Source organism: Astyanax mexicanus, chromosome 17, assembly GCF_023375975.1.
Source record: "Astyanax mexicanus isolate ESR-SI-001 chromosome 17, AstMex3_surface, whole genome shotgun sequence".
In the NCBI taxonomy this organism is placed as follows: domain Eukaryota; kingdom Metazoa; phylum Chordata; class Actinopteri; order Characiformes; family Acestrorhamphidae; genus Astyanax; species Astyanax mexicanus.
The window spans coordinates 45,500,531-45,520,733 of NC_064424.1; the positions used below are offsets into that span (position 1 = coordinate 45,500,531).

Consider the following 20,203-nt stretch of genomic DNA (forward strand, 5'->3'; position numbering starts at 1 on the left):
AGCAAACACCTCCTCCGATGTACACACACACACACACACATGGCTTCAGTTGCAGGGGCAGATCCCTTCTTAACCAATCTCAGAGACACGTGAGCAGGGGCAGTGGTGCTTGATTGACACCTGCAGTCCACAGTGAGGTAAATATAGCAATAAACACACACACACACACACACACACATAGTTCCATGCATTGGAAAATATATAGACACTAGGGGTGGGCAATATGGCTCTAAAATAATATCACAATATTTCAGGGTATTTTTGCGATAACGATATACTTGGTGATATAGGAAAACTAAAATAATTAATTAATTTCAGGAATATAGTATAATAGTATAACAGTATAATCATAATGTGGCAAAATAAATAATATAACATAAAATAATATAATGCAGCAAAAAATATTACAGAATATTTAGTGCATGAATATAAACTGCAAACTAAAATAATTATACAATAAATACACCTAAAGCTTCACAGTAAATAATAGACTAGTTTTAAGACAGAAAATATGGATTTTTTTTTATTAGAAAACAGTAATTCAGTAATATTTAACTAGCAGTTAGTAATAGTTTTATGTAAGATAATTTTTTTAATGATTTTAGTTTTCATTCAATTTTATTTAATGAGTGGGTTTTACTTGTATTATTGGTATAACAGTGCATGAATTCAAGCCAAACTGGGAGCCACAGTTTGGTGCACATTCACCCATTAAAAGGACAAAATATACTAGGGCTGCACGATATATCGTTTAAGCATCGTCAGCGCAATCTTTGCAATAGTCACATTGCAGGACATGTGATGCTATTAAATCAAACATGTCATGTTTTATGTTTTGATGTTTTGATTCTTGACACAAAAAGTAGATACACAGCGCTGTCTCTGTGTCTGTGTGAGTGACAGGCTGCTGCTGCCTGAGAAGGGTGAGGGGGAGGTGGAGCGTGTGAATGTACGTGTTGAAAGCTGTGCACCTCAGTCCAGCACAGTTTTGCTGAAATACAGATATTTCCGGTTACAGCTGAATTCATGCTTTTAATCACCCCCCCCCCCCAAAAAAACGCTCTTATTTAGCTTTTAAAAAGACATTTAAATGCCCGATTAAAGGGCTGATTACTGTTGTTTTGCTGTTTTCCTCAGGTTTTGAGTTGAGCTCGGTGCTGACTCAGCTTTTGATTGGTCCGGACGCGAGACAGAGTGCGGGGCTGGTGACATCATGGGCCCTGAGATCCCATATTTTTTAAAAATTGTCAAAAAATATCTATATATATATTACATTTTTTTAAATTATAGTTGAAACTGGACCTTTTACTAAATATTCACCAAAGTTTGGATTTAAAAAGTCCCTGCTTTGATCTATCTGACCTATTTAAGAAATATCTGATTCCTGTTCGTAGTTTTTCTACTAAAATGTGCATGTTTGACTGACAGGCCTTTGCTGTGCAGCAGAATTAAATAGAGTACAGCAGTGGGAGAAATGAATGACTTCACCGCTGCTACATGTGTAGGTGGTGCTGTTCATGCTGATGCGTCCGTCACTCCCTGAAAGCATTCTGCTTATGTGAGCAGTTGCCAGAAATACAACCACCCCGGGAGAAATGTAGAGAAATATATCTGTCATTTATTGCTTATTGGAACGTTATTGATGGGGCTAAAGTTGTGCACGTGTGCCGCATGCACGATTAGCCTACTTGGAAAGAAAACATGGGTTCAGGTTCCCTGGGGCAACATCCATTCAGAACGTCAGGGAATGTATAATAGCGGTGTGTGTGTGTGTGTGTGTGTGTGGACACACACACACACACACACACACATACACACACAAGTTCCAGAATATATTTAGCAGGAGGGACCCACATTTACACAAACACACATACACATATATATATACACACACACACAGGCAGAGCCAGGGTCACCAAGGAGTTGCTTTGGTGAACACTGTGACCGGTTGCCATGGAAAAACAGGCGGCTCCATAAGAACAGGCTGGAGGGCGGGAGAACAAACCTCTCTAGCTCTTTCTCTCTCTGCTGTAAAACGTTTTTTAAACATCTGCTGCTGCATTATCAGGAAGATCAGAGTGGATTTTGTGCATTTCGCACATTTCTGCTTATTTACTGACTTCAAATTTAAGAAAACAACAGCCTGAATCTATGGTAGGCAGTATGATCATATAATACAAACTCATTGACTCACAAAATACCTAAATAGAGCACCCAGATTGCTGCAAAACAGGCAGATATGTAAATGATTACAAGGTGTAGCCAAGGTGTAGACACTGGGGCCCAATCCAATTTCTCTTTTGCACTTTTCCCCCTTGTTTTAGAGTGTAATCCTCCACCCCCTAAAAAATTGGGACAACCTGATACAGATATAGCTACTACAGCAGTGGAGCGATAAAGTTCAGCAACCTAACTGCTGCTCGCTAACTACTGTATTTTTTTGCACTATAAGGTGCACTTAAAATCCTTTCATTTTCCCATAAAATCGTAAATCCGTCTTTTAATCCAGTGAGCCTTATGTGTGAAACTAGACGTTCATTGATAGTGTGCCTTACAATATAGTGCAACTTATAGTGCGAAAAATATGGTAGATAACTTTAGAGCTTTTTTAGTACGTCTTCAGAAAGGTGGCAGGTGATGCAGCAATAAATTATTATTACCATTTTCATTTCTTAATTCCTCTGTAATGGGGAACTGAAATAATTAGCTTATATTACATAATATTTCTAATTCTGTTTTTCTATTCCACCTTAAATGCTGCAGCCTCTGCCATCTGTTGCACCATTTAAGGTGGAACCGGAAAGTTAGCTAGCTAACTGTAAACTAACTGTACTAGCATGTTTTTATGCTTTTTATAAAAAAAGTGGCCATGAAACATTGAAACTACACATTAAACTATGGTACTTCCTGTTGAAAAAAAAATGTATTTGTAATTGTAATTGTACTTAAAACATACTGAGAAATGTCTAAGTATGCTGCAAATATACTAACAGATTTTTTTTACTTACTTAAAATATATTTAAAGTACATTAATATTATGTTTTCATCAAATGTTTAAAAGTAAACTTTGATCATACTTTTAAAAAAAGTACAATATAGTGTATTTAAACTATTAAAGTACAACATTTTTTAGGAAGTAAATTAAATTACTACTACTAATTTAAAAATTAAAGTAAATACATAAAGTAAATTTTTAACAAACTAAAAAGTCTTGCTACATAAAATTCCCCTCAGATGCGTAAATCTTTTTGTAGATAAGCATCAACATAAAGATCCTTAGTTAAAGTTGCCAACCAGTTATATACACATATACACTGCTCTATACTTGTTCTACACACACAGTGGTGCATAAACACACACTATATACTATATAACACACTCACTACCAACAAACTGTCACATATAGGCATAATAACACATTTTAAGTAAAGTCACTTTATGCACTACCTACCAGATGATCGAGGATGGACAGGTGGAAGTCCAGCATGCACATCCTCACAGGCTGGACCAGAGCTTTTTGCAGGCTGAAGCCCGAGCCTGACTCCATCTCTACCCAAACTGGAGACACCCAACTGGGCTACAGATTAGACCACAAAACCCTCAAAAAAGAAAGTTCCAGAAACTCGTTTTCTCAGGATTTCCTCAAAATAGTTCCTCAAAAGTTAGGTTCTCCTTTCTGGCTCTCACTCAGCTGGTATTTTACTAAGATGTTTCCTCAGTGACTTCTATATTCATATATATTTTTCTTTAGCGGTTCCTCAGAAGTTCTCAGAATGAAGAAATTACATCCACTTTTTTATATAGAATTTCCTCAGAATCTTCTCAGTTTAAATATATTTTTAATTCTCTGTTTCTCAGGCTCCTCTCAGCATGTTATCTATATGTTACAGGGAATAATACAGCTGAAAGAGAAGTGAGGAGAAAGTTTTCTCATTAAAAACATCTTCTCATTGTGTCCTCAGTGTTTTTCAATGTCTTTTTAATGTATCTCAGTATATTCTCAGTGTATTCTCAGACTTTCAGTGCAATCTCTGTGTCTCCTCAATGTCTCCTCATTGTCCTATCAGTATTTTCTCAGTATCCTCCAAAAGTCTTCTCAGTGTGACCTCAGTGTCTCCTTAGTGTCTCTTCAGCGCTATCAATAGGTCTCCTCAATGTCTTCCTAGTACTTTCATAGTATCTCCTCAGTGTTTTCTCAGTGTCTCCTAAGCGTCTCTCGAGGGTCTCTTCATCGCTATCTCCGGCACTACTCAATGTCTTTTCAGTGTCTCCTCATTGTCCTCTAAGTATTTTCTCAGTGTCCTCCAAAAGTTATCTCAGTGTGACATCAGTGTCTCATCAGTGTCTCTTCAGCGCTATCTATAGGTCTCCTAAATGTCTTCCTAGTACTTTTACAGTATCTCCTCAATGTTTTCTCAGTGTGTCCTTAGTATCTTCTCAGTGTCACCTCAAAGTCTCCCAAGCGTCTCTTGAGGGTCTCTTCAGCGCTATCTCTGTGTCTCCTCAATGTCTCCTCAGTGTCTTCTTATTGTCCTCTCAGGATTTTCCCAGGTTCACCAAATGTCTTCAGTATCACCTCAGTGTCTCATCCGTGTCTCCTTAGTGTCTCTTCTGTGCATTCTCAGTGTCTCCTTAATATTTTCTCAGTGCCCACAGTATCTTTTCAGTGTCACCTCAGTGTCTTATCAGTGTATCCTTAATGTCTTCTCAGTACCTTAAACAGTTTCTCCTCAATGTTTTCTCAGTGTCTCCTCACTGTCCTCTCAGTATTTTCTCACTGTACTCCAAATGTCTTCAGTGCTTTCTCAGTGTCTCCTCATTGTCTTTTTAGCACCTTCAGAGTATCTTCTTAATGTTTTCTCAGTGTGTCCTCAGTATTTTCTCAATGTCTCCTAAGCGTCTCCTGAGGGTCTTCCTAGTTTCACAGTGTCTCCTCAGTATCTTCTCAGTGTCGTCTCATTGTCCTCTCAGTATTTGTTCAGCACTTTTGCAGTGTCTCCTCAGTGTTTTCTTGTTTCCTCTTAGTGTTTTCATGGTGTTAGAGGCAACACTGGAGGCGTGAGAGAAATAAGGAAAGACGTACTGTGGATATCAGTCCTCCACTGCTCGTCTTTTATCTCTCCCTCTCTTCCTCTCGCTCTGAGGCTCCTTCGTTCCTCTGCTGCTGCGTTTCAGTGTTATTATGCTTGAAGGGAGGTGAGAGAGAGACGGGAGACGTCTGGGTCGCTGAGCTTCTTTCTCTCGTTCTGAGCTCGTCTCGCTACTACTGTGCACACTTATTGGCAAGCCTAGTCTTGTCTATGGCATTGTAACACACACACACACACACACACACACACACACACACACACACACACACACACACACAGGCAACATGCTGTCAGAATACCAGCCTCCAGGAATGTAGGGTGAAGGAGGAGTGAAAAAGCAGGTATTCAAAACACACATATACACACACACACACACACAAACACAAACACACACACCACACACACTTTGGACTTCAGTCTGTGTGTTAACAACAGGGCCGAGACAACATTCAAATTAAGAGAATTTATGATTGTATGAGCTATAAAGGTATAAAGGTAATAATAAACCATGGTGCATGTCTGTGTGTGTGTGTATTTAAGTGTGTGTGTGTGTGTGTGTGAATTAAATTACAAAAGCTGCCCAAAATATATAATATATAAAAAAGCCTAAAAAGCTCATAAAGTGGTAAATGTTTATCTTATATTGTATTAAACTCATTCATTGTTCTATTTTGTTGGCAATACTTCGCTACAGAGACTAGAACAGCAATGGCTGCAGCTTAAAGTATATTAATGCATTTATTAAAAGAGGTGTCCACAAACATTTGGACAGGTAGTGTAATAAAAAGGGGTTTTCCTGTGATTCTGAAACTCTGGATCTGATGCCGAGTCACTGCTGTAGGAGGAGATTAGGATTGCATGCAACAGGTGATGACTACATTTTTTATTTCAGTCCGGCTGCTCCCGTGAGCATGTCCTGAATCAGCCTAAAACTAGCTGATTCTGAGCTCCTGGCTGATCCTGGATCTGTACAGTAATCCCAATAAAAGCTGGAGGAAAAAACAAGACGAGAAAAAATGTCTAGAAGGAGATGGAGCTGTCACTGTGTCTGTGTCTTTGCTATCTAAATGATGGGAAAAGTACAACTTGCACAGCTGGTAACTTGCAAAAAGCAATGCACTAATTAATCACAGGTGTGTTTTGGCCTTGCTCATCATTCCCTTTGAGAGCCAGGTGCTCTCTGACTTTGGCAAATTGCTATTTTAACAGCGCAAAAAATCTTGGACGTGTCCACCTCTTCTCAGTAAAGTGAACTGACCCTTTCGTTCACTCTGTGAAAGAGTGTGAGCAGCTCATTTACAGGAACAGCAATGTTATTTGATTTAGTACTTTGTTTATTGTTGTACATGTGTTGGGGATACGGCTGTGATAATTCACTGCCAAGATAGCAATAAACATCTGCCTGTTGACACCTGTGTAGCAAATTAGCAATGCGGCAGAAATGTACCTAAACACACCTCGTTTACAGACCTCCACGCCCATCAGTGTAGATATATTAAGAAGCGCTGTTTCCATTTTTTAAGATAGCAATGAGCATTGCAACGTGCCTTGTGCAGGGTGTAAAATAGGGCCCTTTATGTTGATTGACTACAATGTTTTATCAAAAACTGCTAGACTCCTCCCATAATAAACTCTCCACTCAGATCTCTAACTAATTACCCCACATCTCTCTCAGTCCATTTAAAAGACCAGCAGATCGACACAACAGCTCAGAACTAACGTAGACTGAAGGATGAACGACACGAGAGGAAGAGTAAAGAGGAGAAAGAGACAGAAAGAGAAACAGCAGGAATAATCAGACGGCTGGATTACAGCAGGGACTGAGGGAGACGCATTAGAATTCAGGAGACGAGATGCTTCACTGTTACCATCGAAACCAGAGAACAGCGGGCAGACGGAGAGAGAGAGAGAGAGAGAGAGAGAGAGAGAGAGAGGGTATAGCAGGAGGGAGAGAAGAAAGAAAAGAGGTAGGGAGAGAGTGAGGGAAAAAGGTATAGCAAAAGGAAAAAAAAGAAAGAAGAAAGGGAGGGACAGAGAGAGATAGAGAGAGAGACAGAGACAGAAAGGAAGAGAGGTGGAGAAAGAGAGTGAGGGGAAAAGGTAAAGCAAAAGGAAGAAAAAGAAAGAAGAGAGGGAGGGACAGAGAGAGATAGAGAGAGAGACAGAGACAGAAAGGAAGAGAGGTGGAGAAAGAGAGTGAGGGGAAAAGGTAAAGCAGAACGGAGAGGAGAAAGAATAGAGGGAGGGAGAGAGAGAGAGAGAGAGAATGAGGGGAGAAAAGGTATAGCAGGAGGGAAAAAAGAAAGAAGAGAGGGAGGGAGAGAGAGATAAATGAAAGCAGAGAAAAACAGTTAGACTTTTGAGAAAGAGAGAGATAATCAGAGATAAATAAAAGATGAGAAAAACAGTAAGATTGTTGAGAAAGAGAAAGAAATAGAAATGTAAAGAGAGACAGACAGAGAATAAGAGAAGAGGAGGAGGAAAAGAAAAATGGAAGGAGAAAAAGAGTAAAAGAGAGATGGAGAAAGAGAGTGAGGTGAGGGTAGGAAAAGATATAGCAGGACGTAGAGAATAAAGAGAAGAGTGAGGGAGAGAGAGGGAGAGAGATAAATAAAAAGAGAAAAGAGATAAAGAGATAAATAAAAGAAGAAAAAAACAGTAAGTCTTGACATAAAGAGAGAAATAGTAAGAAAAAGAGAGAGAGAGATTGAGAGAGAAAAAGAGAGAGAGAAAGGAGGAGAACATAAAGAGTAAAAGACAGATGGAGATGTAGAGAGAGAGATAGAGAGTAAGGGGAAAGGGTATAGCAGGAGGAAGAGAAGAAAGAAGAGAGGGAGCGAGATATTAAGAGATAAATAAAAGAAGACAAAAAACAATACGTCTGTGGAGAGAGACAGACAGATAGAGAAAGAGAATAGGAGGAGAACAAGATAAATGGAAGGAAAAAGAAAGTAAAAGAAAGCTGTGAGCTGAATGTGAAGAAAGGAGGAAGAGGAAGAGGAAGAGAGTGAAAGTGTCTGTCAGGAGAGAGGAAGGTCAGTGAAGGACAGGAAAATCCTCTTCCTCCTCCTGATGACGCTAAACAACCAATCAACAACCAACCCTGCTCCCAGCGTCCACAAAACAGGACATGACCTTTCACCTTTTCACTGACGACCTTACACGATGCCCAGCGGGTAAACATGAATAATAAAAAAAACGATATATATTTTATGTTTATTTAGGTTTAGTATTCTAATGTTATATAGAGTTAATTACAGGTAGACACTCTCACTAAACACTGACTTTATTCTTTATGTTTATTTGGGTTTAGTATTCTAATGTTATATAGAGTTAATTACAGGTAGACACTCTCACTGATCACTGACTTTATTATTAATATTTATTAGGGTTTAGTATTCTAATGTTATACTGAGTTAATTATAGATATACACTCTCACTGATCACTGACTTTATTATTAATGTTTATTTGGGTTTAGTATTCTAATGTTATATAGAGTTAATTACAGGTAGACACTCACACTGATCACTGACTTTATTATTAATGTTTATTTGGGTTTAGTATTCTAATGTTATACAGAGTTAATTATAGATATACACTCTCACTGATCACTGACTTTATTATTAATGTTTATTTGGGTTTAGTATTCTAATGTTATATAGAGTTAATTACAGGTAGACACTCACACTGATCACTGACTTTATTATTAATGTTTATTTGGGTTTAGTATTCTAATGTTATACAGAGTTAATTATAGATATACACTCTCACTGATCACTGACTTTATTATTAATGTTTATTTGGGTTTAGTATTCTAATGTTATATAGAGTTAATTACAGGTAGACACTCACACTGATCACTGACTTACTAGCATTTAGTATATACTATTTACTATTATAGATTATAGATATTATAGCTGTGTCACAGCAGAGACACACCTGTCCACTTAAACTCAACACAGACCTACATTTACTTTTCATCAACTCAATCAGATGAACACACACACACACACACACACACACACACACAAACACACACACACACACACACCTAAACAGGAACAAGCTGTCCACGTTTAGTATATGGGAGTGCTATATGTGTCAGCAGTGTGACAGGAAATGGCAGGTGTGTGTGTGTGTGTGTGTGGTCAAAAATACATGTCATGGCCAAGTCATATGTGGATATGTGTGTTGCACTATATGTCTCTATATCTATGGACACCCCTTCTAAAAAATGCATTGAGCTTTTGTTGCTAAATGCAATCAAATTTTCACAGCAAATGTTTTAAAATCTAGTAGAAAGCCGTCTCTGGACAGTAGGGCTGCACGATATATATCGTTTAAGCATCGTAACTGTGATATGCGATGTCACTTAAGGCAATTAAATCAAACACGTCATGTTGCAATGTTTTAATTCAATGTTTAATTGACACAAGAAGTAGATACACAGCTCTGTCTCTGTGTCTGTGTGAGTGACAGACTGCTGCTGCCTGAGAAGTGTGAGAGGGGGAGGAGGAGCGCGGTAACCGCATGGCCTCCATCATCCACATGGTTGGGCACGTGCTTGTAAACGTGAGCACGTGTGGAAAGCTGTGCACCTCAGTCCAGCACAGTTTAGCAGTGCAGATATTTCCAGTTACAGCTGAATTCACGCTTTTAATCCCAGAAAAACAAACGCTCTTATTTACCTTTTAAAACGTCATTTAAATGCTGATTAAAGGGATGATTACTGTTGTTTTGCTGTTTTCCTGGGTTTTGAGTTGAGCTCGGCACTGACTCAGCTTTTGATTGGTCCGGACATGAGACGTCATGGGCCCTGCATTGTTTAATATTGTGATATTCATCGTCGAAAAAAGAACATTTGCAATGTAACTTTTTTCCAAAATCGTGCAGCCTTAATGGACAGTAGAGACAGTTACTCCAACAAAAGCTGGATACTTTTTTTTTTAAATGATCATGTATAACAGAAGGCCTCAATTCTTCACTTTAAAGTCACATGATCTGATGAAACAGTTTCATGTTTATGTTGTTGGTGTTTTTTTATTATTTTTTTTTTATTACCCACAACTGGAATAAGGTAATTTCACTGAAACAACAAAATGTCTATGATTTCATCACCCTTGAGGGTTTGGTCCAAACACACACACACACACACAAACACACACACACGCACAGCCATATAATCACCTCCATCTGTATATGACATCACTGTTTCAAAACGCAGCTCTTGATATTAAGTAGAAATCTGAGCTCATTCTGGCAGAGTGCTGCACTAAAGCCGAGCGCATGTGTTCAGATGATGAGCTCACGCTGTTTAACCAGCTTTATCACAAACTGCCCGCTTTTTCTCTCGCCTACAGTCCGGATAAGAGAGGAATATGATACAGCACAGCGATCAGAAGCTGGTTTTAATATAACTGGCGGATGAGAATCACAAACCATGTACTTTAATTACAGTAGAGATACTCAAGGTAAAACACAACTCCAGCAAAAGTAGAAGTTTTACCTTTATTTTTTATTTATTGATTTAATCTTTAATTATCAAGGAGGTCCTTTGAGATTAAAATCTCTAATTCGAGGGAGACCTTAATGAGACCTTATCATACACCCTGTGCATGACGTGTCACGATGCTCATTGCTATCTTACAACCCGTCAACAGTCTATATTTACGGCCATTAAAATAGCATTAGAGTTTAGGAATAAATTTACACTGATGGGTGTGGTGGTCTGGAAGTGAGGTGTGTTCAGGTAAATATATGGCGTGTTTCTATCTTGGCGGCAGGAAACACAAGTGCTCCACTGACTGATTAAAACCCTGACAACAGTGCCTCCTCTTTACACACACACAAATAAACGCACTGCAACACACAAATCCACCATACCAAAGACACAACAACACGCCAAATATCCAGCTGCGCGATCCGCAATTGACCAGTTCTGACAGAGAGCTAGAATTCAGCACAACACCTGACAAACAAAGCAATTATTAATTTGAAGTGTAGAGACAGACTCCGCCCACATAGCTGATGAAGACGACAGTTTGTAGCACTAAAGTTATTTAGTTTGTTCACTAAACTAAAATGCAGTGTGAAACAGAAACTATACGGATCTAATGTAGGAAAATACAATGTAACAAAGACATGAACCCTAGTGTGGACTCTGGTCCAGACATTCAGATATGTGTGTGTGTGTGTGTGTGTGTGTGTGTGTGTGTAGCAGTGTACACAGTATAATGGAAAACACCAGCAGAGACAGAAGGCTAATTAGATTAGTGTGAGGAAGATAATAGAGGAGATACAGCATGCTGTGCATGACACAACCAATATGCCTATACGTGAGTGAGCATGGGTGTGTGTGTGTGTGTGTGTGTGTGTGTGTGTGTGTGTGTGTGTGTTTGTGTGTAAGTAAAAGAAAGAAAGAGAGAGAGGGCGAGAGGAAAATTAACTCGGACTTAATGAGGCCCAGGAAAAGATCATCAATCTGCATGCATTAATGAGCCAAAACTTCCCACTCCAGCAACAATGAGATCACAAACGCACATACATACTGTGTGTGTGTGTGTGTGTCTGTGTGTGTGTTCGTTCATCCTCATTGTTGATGAGTGTGAAAAAAAAGAGGATGCCTCATATCCCATATGAACATGTGTATAACAAGTACAGTGTACACTGTAAATTTAATATTAATATTTAAATATTAAAGACTATATTAAAGCTATATAGAAACATCCGCACATTTTTCCGTAGATACAATCTTTTATATATATACAGCTCTGGAATAAATTAAGAAACCACTTTAGTTTCTGAATCAGTTTCGCTGATTTTGCTATGTATAGGTTTATGTTTGAGTAAAATAAACATTGTTGTTTTATTCTATAAACTACAGACAACATTTCTCCCAAATTACAAATAAAAATATTGTAATTTAGAGCATTTATTTGAAGAATGAGAATGAGAAATGGCTGAAATAACAAAAAAGATGCAGAGCTTTCAGACCTCAAATAATGCAAAGAAAACAAGTTCATATTCATAAAGTTTTAAGAGTTCAGAAATCAATATTTGGTGGAATAACCCTGGTGGTTTTTAATCACAGTTTTCATGCTTCATCTTGGCATCATTTTCTCCTCCACCAGTCTTACGCACTGCTTTTGGGTAACTTCATGCTGCTTTACTCCTGGTGCAAAAAATCAAGCATGTGCCCAAGCCCTGTCTTGTCATTAATGCTCCTATATGTGTCTCATTTGTAACACAGCCCCCTTGTTATCCTCTCCAGGTGTTTCTTGTCTGTCTGTGTATATAGTTAGCCCCTTTGTTTCAGTGTTGCTTTCTTTGCTCTTGTGCATTTTGTTGACAACTCATGTTTGTCCTCATTCTTTTTGTTTTGTTAGTTCTTTCAGCTTGTGTTTGTTTAATATCAGTTTTTTTGGTTTCTAGATTTATTTGTTTAATAAATATGACTTGCATTTACATCCGTTTCTGAGTTAAAGCTCTACATACTGTGACAGAGGTTAGAAAAAGTTCACATACAATGAGTTATGGCTATTATACAACGGTTGGACACAGATCATCTAATATTTCTACACAAGCCTGACAAAACAAAGTCTGTCTGTGTGTGTGTGTGTGTGTGTGTGTGTGCATGTGTGTGTGTGCTGACTGCCAGTAAGAAAAACAGGTCATTTTAGCAGCTGCAGAAGTCCCCTTACTCTCCCTTATTACGCAACAGCTTTCAGTCGGACTCCTTCCCTCCCAGAACCTCAATCTCAATCACACACTGATCAGCCTGCATCAGATCAATTATAGCATATAAAAATACATATATGCAACGTATAAAAGAATATACACATGCTTACACACAGACAGAACTGTAATAGGTACTCAAAATACTGAAAATAAACTCTCTAAATTAACTGGCAGTAGGCCTTTCACAATAAAAAAAAATTGTGGACGATATATTGTCCCAGAAATTATTGTGATAAACGATATTATTGTCATTTTAAGACCAATAAATGCCACACCACTGACATAATGATAATATAATAGCATAGCAAAGCAATTACACACACACACACACACACACACACACATATATATATATATATATATATATATATATTTTTTTTTTTTTTTCTTCACCAGCTGCTGTCCACAGCCACAGTCATTTTCCAGCAGGACTTATTGAGATGCACTAGTATACATCCTTCCCCGGACATCCCAATGCCTTCCCTTTAAAACTGTAATTCCTGCTTATTTATCTTTTAATAAAGGGGTTTGTGCAGCCTGAATAATAAATACACACACACACACACACACACATATACACACATATATACACACACACACATTTATATGGAGGTTTGTGCCATCTGCTGGTGAATACAGGTAAGTGCGCTGTGTGCCCGGTCAGTGTGCCAGCTCTTTTGTGAGCTCTGGAGAACTCAGACCACGCTGTTCCTGCAGGAGCTCACTAACAAAGACACTCAGATCCAGCGCTCTGATTGGTACAGGAGACTGGTGATGAGAGAGAGAGAGAGAGAGAGAGAGAGAGAGAAAGAAAAGAAAGAACTAAAAGCACAGAAGTAATAAATGATTAGTTGGAGATAGAAAAGGAAAAAACAGGATAAAGAAAAAAGAGAACGAAAGAAATGGAAAGAAATAAAAGAAATAGAGAGAAAAAGCAAAAAGCAAAAAAAAACAAGATTATCAGACAGTGAGGAGAGGACAGAGAGAAATAAAGGAATTAATGCAAAGAAGGAATGAATGATGAGTTAACAAAAGATGACAAACAGGAAAAACAATTAGAGAAAATGAAAAGAAAGGGAAAGAAGTAGACAGAACTGAGATAAAAAGACAGCTAAACAGAAAGTGAGAGGGAGAGAGCAAGAGAGAAAATCCAAAACAATGTAATAGACCTATTAAAAGAAAAAAGAAAAATAGATGAAAAATTAGAGGTAAGAGAGAACAAGAAAATAAAAGAAATAGAGAGAGTAAAAACAAAGAGAGAGAATGAGAAAAGAAAATGAGAAATATAACAAGACAGAGAGAAAGAAAAAAAGAAAGAAAGAAAGAAACCGAAAGCACAGAAGGAATAAATAATAAGTTATAGAGAGAGAAGAAAACTGGATAAATGGAAAAAGAAAGAAAAGAAATGAAAAGAGGAACAGAGACCTAAGATCAAAAGACAGCTAAAAAGATAAAGAGAGAGAGAGAGAGAGAGAGAATACAAAACAAGGTACGATTTAAGGTAAGAAAACAAGAAATAGAGAGAACAAAACCAAAGAGTGAGAATGAGAAAAACAGATTATCAGAAAGAGAGATTAAAGGAAATATAACAAGACAGAGGTAGAAAGAAATAAAGAAAGAAAGAAAGAAAGAAAGAAAGATGGAAAGAAAGGCTGGAGAGTAAAACAGCACAGAGAGGGGCGAGAGAGTGTTACAGACAGAGAGGCTGAGAGAGAGAGAGAGACAGACGGAGAGAGTTAAAGACAGATAGAGAGACAGATAGACAGATAGAGAGACGGATAGAGCGTCTGGGCCCGATTCCAGTCTCTCCTCTTTCTGCTCCGGAGGTTTTGCCCTGTGCTCTGTTGCCGTAGCAACCGGAGCGCCGGGGCCGTGGGGGGGCAGCCGGAGGACAAATAACAGACAGAGGAAAAAACACATCGCCGAGCTTAACGCTCACCTTTCACCTCCTTCAGCCGTTCACCAGCACAGAACCTCCCAAAACAACCCCACTACAGTACAGTGTGTGTGTGTGTGTGTGTGTGTGTGTGTGTCCTATCAGTACTATTATCACTGGCACTGAGATCAAAGTTAAAGCAGGGAAGCAGTCGAGTGAAAAAATCAATTTTCCATGAGTTTCTCTCTTATAGCAGATGAAGGTGATCAGAAAAGACATGGAGCTAACATGTAATAGAAGCTTATAGCCCACAAATTAGCATGCTGCTAATCATCACACACTCCCCACAAACTGTGAAAGTGTCCAGTAATCCCTAAACCTGTTTTTTCTCACCTAGAAATAATTTAGTCCGGTTAGTTTCGGTTTCACACCGCAGTTTAGTAAATGAAACTTCTCAGGTGCTGTGCCAAATTCTGCCTCCCTGCCAGAATCAGACTCCCACTGCATGCATGTGTGTCACACAGTGGATTCAGTGTTACAGTGTATTCTCAGATTCCCTTTATTTCTGTTTATAAATATATAAATACTTAATATAGGTCTGTGATCTACTCTACTGTTACAAGTATATATAATATTAAAAAAACACTAGGAATTAAAATTAAGGCTTTGGCTTTATTTCCCCTCCGGTATACCAGATGAACCAATATACTGCCCAGCACTACTTCCTCTGATTGGTTCAGCTGATCAAAACTTTGGTTTGGACGGTGCTTTGCGGCACATCTGCAATCTGTTGTACCCATACTGCTGTGTGTTGCACATGCACTTAAAGGAAAGACAGATTTCGGCACAACATCAGTTCTTTTTCTTCTTCTATTGTTTAAAAAAAACATGATCCATTCACACTCAAAAATGATCAACGACCAGCAGAAAAAAGTCAATCTCTCACATTCTGGAGCATTTCCATTTCCATATAGATTCACATTATGTCAAAAAGTCCTAATATTTGTGGACACACCTTGTAATAAATATATTAATCTACCTTAAATTACATTAGTTGATCAGAGATGTACAAATGTACACTGTTCTAATCCCTGTAGAGAAGTCCTCAACCAACAGATTAGGACTTATATAAATAAACATGAACTCTCTCTCTGCCTGCACCATGCCTTATGCTAGCTGTGGGCTGAAGAGCTGTAACCCCCCCCCCCCCCCCCCCCAGCACTGAGCTGTGGAGCAATGGAGCTCCATTAAATACTCTAGTACCTTTGGGATGAGATGCACTGTTACTCCAACAAAAGCAGGAAAAACTGCAATGAATGAGCAGGTGTCCCATTACTTTTGTCCATATAGTGTTTTAATCAGTCACTGTATGATGCACTTTTCTCTAAACATGGACAAAAAAGGACAGAGAAAACAGAGGCCACAAAAAGGCTGCTACTACTGTTTTCAGTTCTGTAGTCTCACACACACACACACACTCACACACACACACACATAAATATTCCTGAACAGCTGGTGTCTGAATTCCCAGCCTGAAGTCTCAGGACACATCCAGGCAGTGAGCTCCAGGCTTTCATGTCTCAGGTTTCCTCCTGCTTTCTGCTGCAGCTTCTCCACTACTGCTGTACGAATTCGGAGACGCTACGTCCACTTTTTCCCAAAAGTGTCCGGACGGGATCATGGAATTGCGTAAATGTCCATGAATTTCACACAAATTTCACGTCAGCTGTTGCTTCTACAGAGTCTGTTTGCCACACATTCTGTTCTTGGATTTTTACAGCATGCCCCTATAAGCCCCGCCCTCTCAGAATCGCAAAATACACTATACGCACAAAAATAACGGGACACCTCCACATCCACTGTTTCTTCTAAAATCAACAGTATTTTAAAAAAATATCCTGTCTTTACTGTCCGGAGTCTGGAGCATTGCTGTGACGATTTGATTGCATTCAGCCATTAGAGTATTAGTGAATCCATTACACTGCTTCCATCTTCAACTCTTCCCATGCAAAATCATAATCATATAACAGGTTCATGTTTGTTTATCTGCTCCAGGGAGTCCTATTCTATTGGCAATACTTCTGTTCTACAGGGACTAGACAAGCTATGTGTGTGTGTGTGTGTGTGTGTGTATGTGTGTGCATTTGCACATCTGTGTTTATCTGCAATGAGTTCATTAGAGGAGGTGTCCACAAACATTTGGACAAATACTGGCATGCCAAATGTCATGGGAGAGGAACTGTTAATGTGCCCTATTAAGAGAGAAAATTAAAAAACAATATTTAATACACTAAAATCAATGGAGGTAAATACAAATAAATACAAATAAAAAATAACTTAAAAAAAAGGAAACAACAAAAATATATAGGATTGTGATTAATTTATAAAAAATGAACAAAGTAGGATACATAAAATGGCATATGTAAAACCAGAATAAGGAGCACAATAACGATATAAAATATATTTGCAAATATATTTTAAATGTACTTAAAAATAGGTTTTAAAAGATTTTAAAACAACCAATAAAATTATTAAAATATTAAACAGAAATAACATGTTAACAATTGAAGCTAAACTTATAATAAATTACTTAATAGGGTAGTCATAATAATAAAAAAAAGTAATATAATATAATATAATAGGTACCACTTTTAAAATAAGGCTACCTTATAAGGGTTTGAAATAGGTGTATATAGGAGTTAATTAATGGTTATTAATTAGGTTATAAACCATCAATAAGTAGTTAAAACACATAAATAGGAAGGGCAACAGTGGCCTGCCGTGTATTAAGTAGTGATTCCACATTAGTTTCTACTGTTAAACCTCAGATCTTACTAGATGCTTATCTTACTTTACCATTTCTGTTAATAACTTTATTCATTTAACTATAATAACATAATAAATGACTAAACTGACTGTCTATATGTTAGATAAGGCACCCTTAAAAAGAGTTTGTAAAAAAAAAAGTGGTATAATATAATATAACATAATATAATATAATATAATATACTATAATATAAAATCATATAATATAATATAATATAAAAGGCCTTCATATTTTTGCCAAAAAATCCTGACACTGCAATAGTGTTTTCCTGCAGTGTTTCTTCCTGTATATAGACAAACTGTATATAAACGCTGTATATAATCACTCTGTATATAAACACACTGTGTATAACCCTATAACCCACAGAGAGCAGCCTGGTATGGAGTAACCCCATACGAGTGCAGTGAAACTGAGCACATGCTGAAATGATCAGGAAATCAGTAGATCAAAGGCAAACACCAGAGGTCACACACGGCAAACATCACACACACACACCACCACTGATCTACAGTCAGTGCTGCAGCCGGATTCACAGTGCACAGACATGAGCGGCTGACCCCGGATCAGTTCCTGAGCTCTGACAGGTCTGATATACAGACCCGGCTTAATGTTTAACCAGCCTGAGGGTCAGAACTGCAAACACAGCCCAGAGACTGATGGCATCTTCAGCCCGGCCCGAGAAACTGTACTGAAACTAACTGTTCTGAGTCAGAACCTTCCTCAGTTAAAAAAAAAGTGGAAGTCTGGAGTTAAAAATACACTATATATGTCCACTTTGGTGCAGATAGTTTTGGTGTGGCGCAGTGGATAACACCACAGCCTGCTTGTGAGCCACCATATCATGCATATCATGTCCTGTCGTTATCAATTCTGTGGGCTTCTGAGTCTTTCTTTACTTCACATTAATTGGTTTGTAGAAGGGCGGGCATCAGTGCTGTAAATCCGACAAGTTTTCCTTCAGGTGTTGTGCCAAATTCTGTGTCCCTGCCAGAATTTGACTCCCTTTGAGTGCACGTGTTTCACAAAGCAGAATCAGTGTAACAGATTTCCCTCTGAATCCTTTTATTCATGTTTATTAATTAGGGTTAATTCTCTACAGTTACAGTAGATACAGGAATCACCAGGGTAAACTGTTCTTTTTCTTCTTCTATTGTTTAATCAGAGAACATTATAGTCATAATGGCTTTTAGATGTGTAAAATATGTTTTGGGGAGGGGGCGTGCACTATAGGACTTTTTTTTCCCCTTAAATTACTTTTACTTTTATACTTTAAGTAGTATAAAACCAGTACTTTTTTAAACACTTTTCCTTAGAGTAAAAAGCTTGAGTTGATACTTTTTCATCTTCTACAGAAGTATTTTTTTGAACTCTAGTATCTATACTTCTACCTACAGAGTAATGAAGACATTTGTATTGAATGAATGACAATAGTCTGCCTCAACGTCCTGTAATTTGGTCTGAATTTTTGAAACTGAAAAATCAAAAGGTCCATACCAAACAAGGAAGGTGTGAAAGCATCCTCTAGGTTGTCACCCACAGCTTACACAGATACACACATAGCTTGTATGTATCGTCCTGGTGAAAAAATAAATACTGCCAAAAGAATAGGACTCTTTAAAGCACATAAACATGAACCTACTGGTACCAAACAGGAGCTAACGTTCAGGTGTGAACTAGATAAGTCTAAAGTCCATTAAAGCATTAAGCTGTGGAGCAGTGGAACTGTGTCTCTACATCAAAAACAGGATCATATATTTTTAATACTCTTGATTTCAGAAGTAACAATAAATGAACAGTGTCTCATTACTTTTGTCTAAAGTGTACGTTGCATCAGTGTTAATTTTGGAGAAGTTAATCCATTAATCCATTAAGAATAAAGAGAGAGAGAGAGAGAGAGAGAGGAGATGAATGGAAGATCCTACAACCCAAACTGAGAGCTGTAGATGTGTGTGTGTGTGTGTGTGTGTGTGTGTGTGTATCGATGTCTCCAGGCAGATCAGTGAAGGTTTCTACTCTCATTTATCATTGATCTACTTGACCACATACCACATATCATCATCTCAGCTCCACTACTCTCTCTCTCTCTCTCTCTCTCTCTCTCTCTCTCTGAATCTGAATAACACTGTACACTTCAGAGATATCAGTTTTGAAAAGACCAATATTACGACTAACGTGATAAATGAGTCTTACTGGATAGTAACAAACCAATAAACCCAATCTGTTCAGATCCGAATCAGTGCAGATTAGTCTAGATTAGTTTTCACCCCCAAGCTTTCTTCCTAAAGATTTAACAACTGACTAAAAAGCTAATAAATGAGCTGCTCCTCCACTCGTCTGTCAGGAAAGGCTCTCTGCAATCTGCACTCGAAGATTTCAGAGGCTGTGTGTGTGATATATAATGCATTACAGTATATTAATAAATGATAAACACAAGCCCGGCTGAGGAGAGAGAGTTCACCGAGTCCAGAGGCTCTCGGTCTTTAGAAATCAAAGACAGAAATCAAACAAACCAAGCAAACAGACACACAGAAAACACACACCAAAATCAATGCAGTGAAATACTCAACTCTAAAAAATGCATTTTTACTACATTATGTTTTTACTATTGCTATCTGCACTATTGACACTTTACTGCACATCCTGTTCATCTTCACTCCTGGATACTCTATACA

At 38.1% G+C, this 20,203-nt stretch overlaps 1 protein-coding gene across 2 annotated transcripts in view; it reads right to left on the bottom strand.

Moving 5' to 3' along the window:
- The window catches only part of LOC103041981 (ral guanine nucleotide dissociation stimulator-like), a 94,441-nt gene that overhangs the window by 66,709 nt on the left and 7,529 nt on the right, over window positions 1-20,203 (bottom strand). Inside the window, exon 1 of one of the 2 annotated variants that reach the window (XM_049466354.1) lies at window positions 3,452-5,346. The exons of the other annotated variant lie outside the window; for it this stretch is intronic. Coding sequence (XP_049322311.1) covers window positions 3,452-3,547 — 96 coding nt within the window. The 5' untranslated portion in view covers window positions 3,548-5,346. Of the gene's footprint in view, window positions 1-3,451; window positions 5,347-20,203 lie in introns of those variants that run through there. 2 annotated transcript variants of the gene reach the window in all.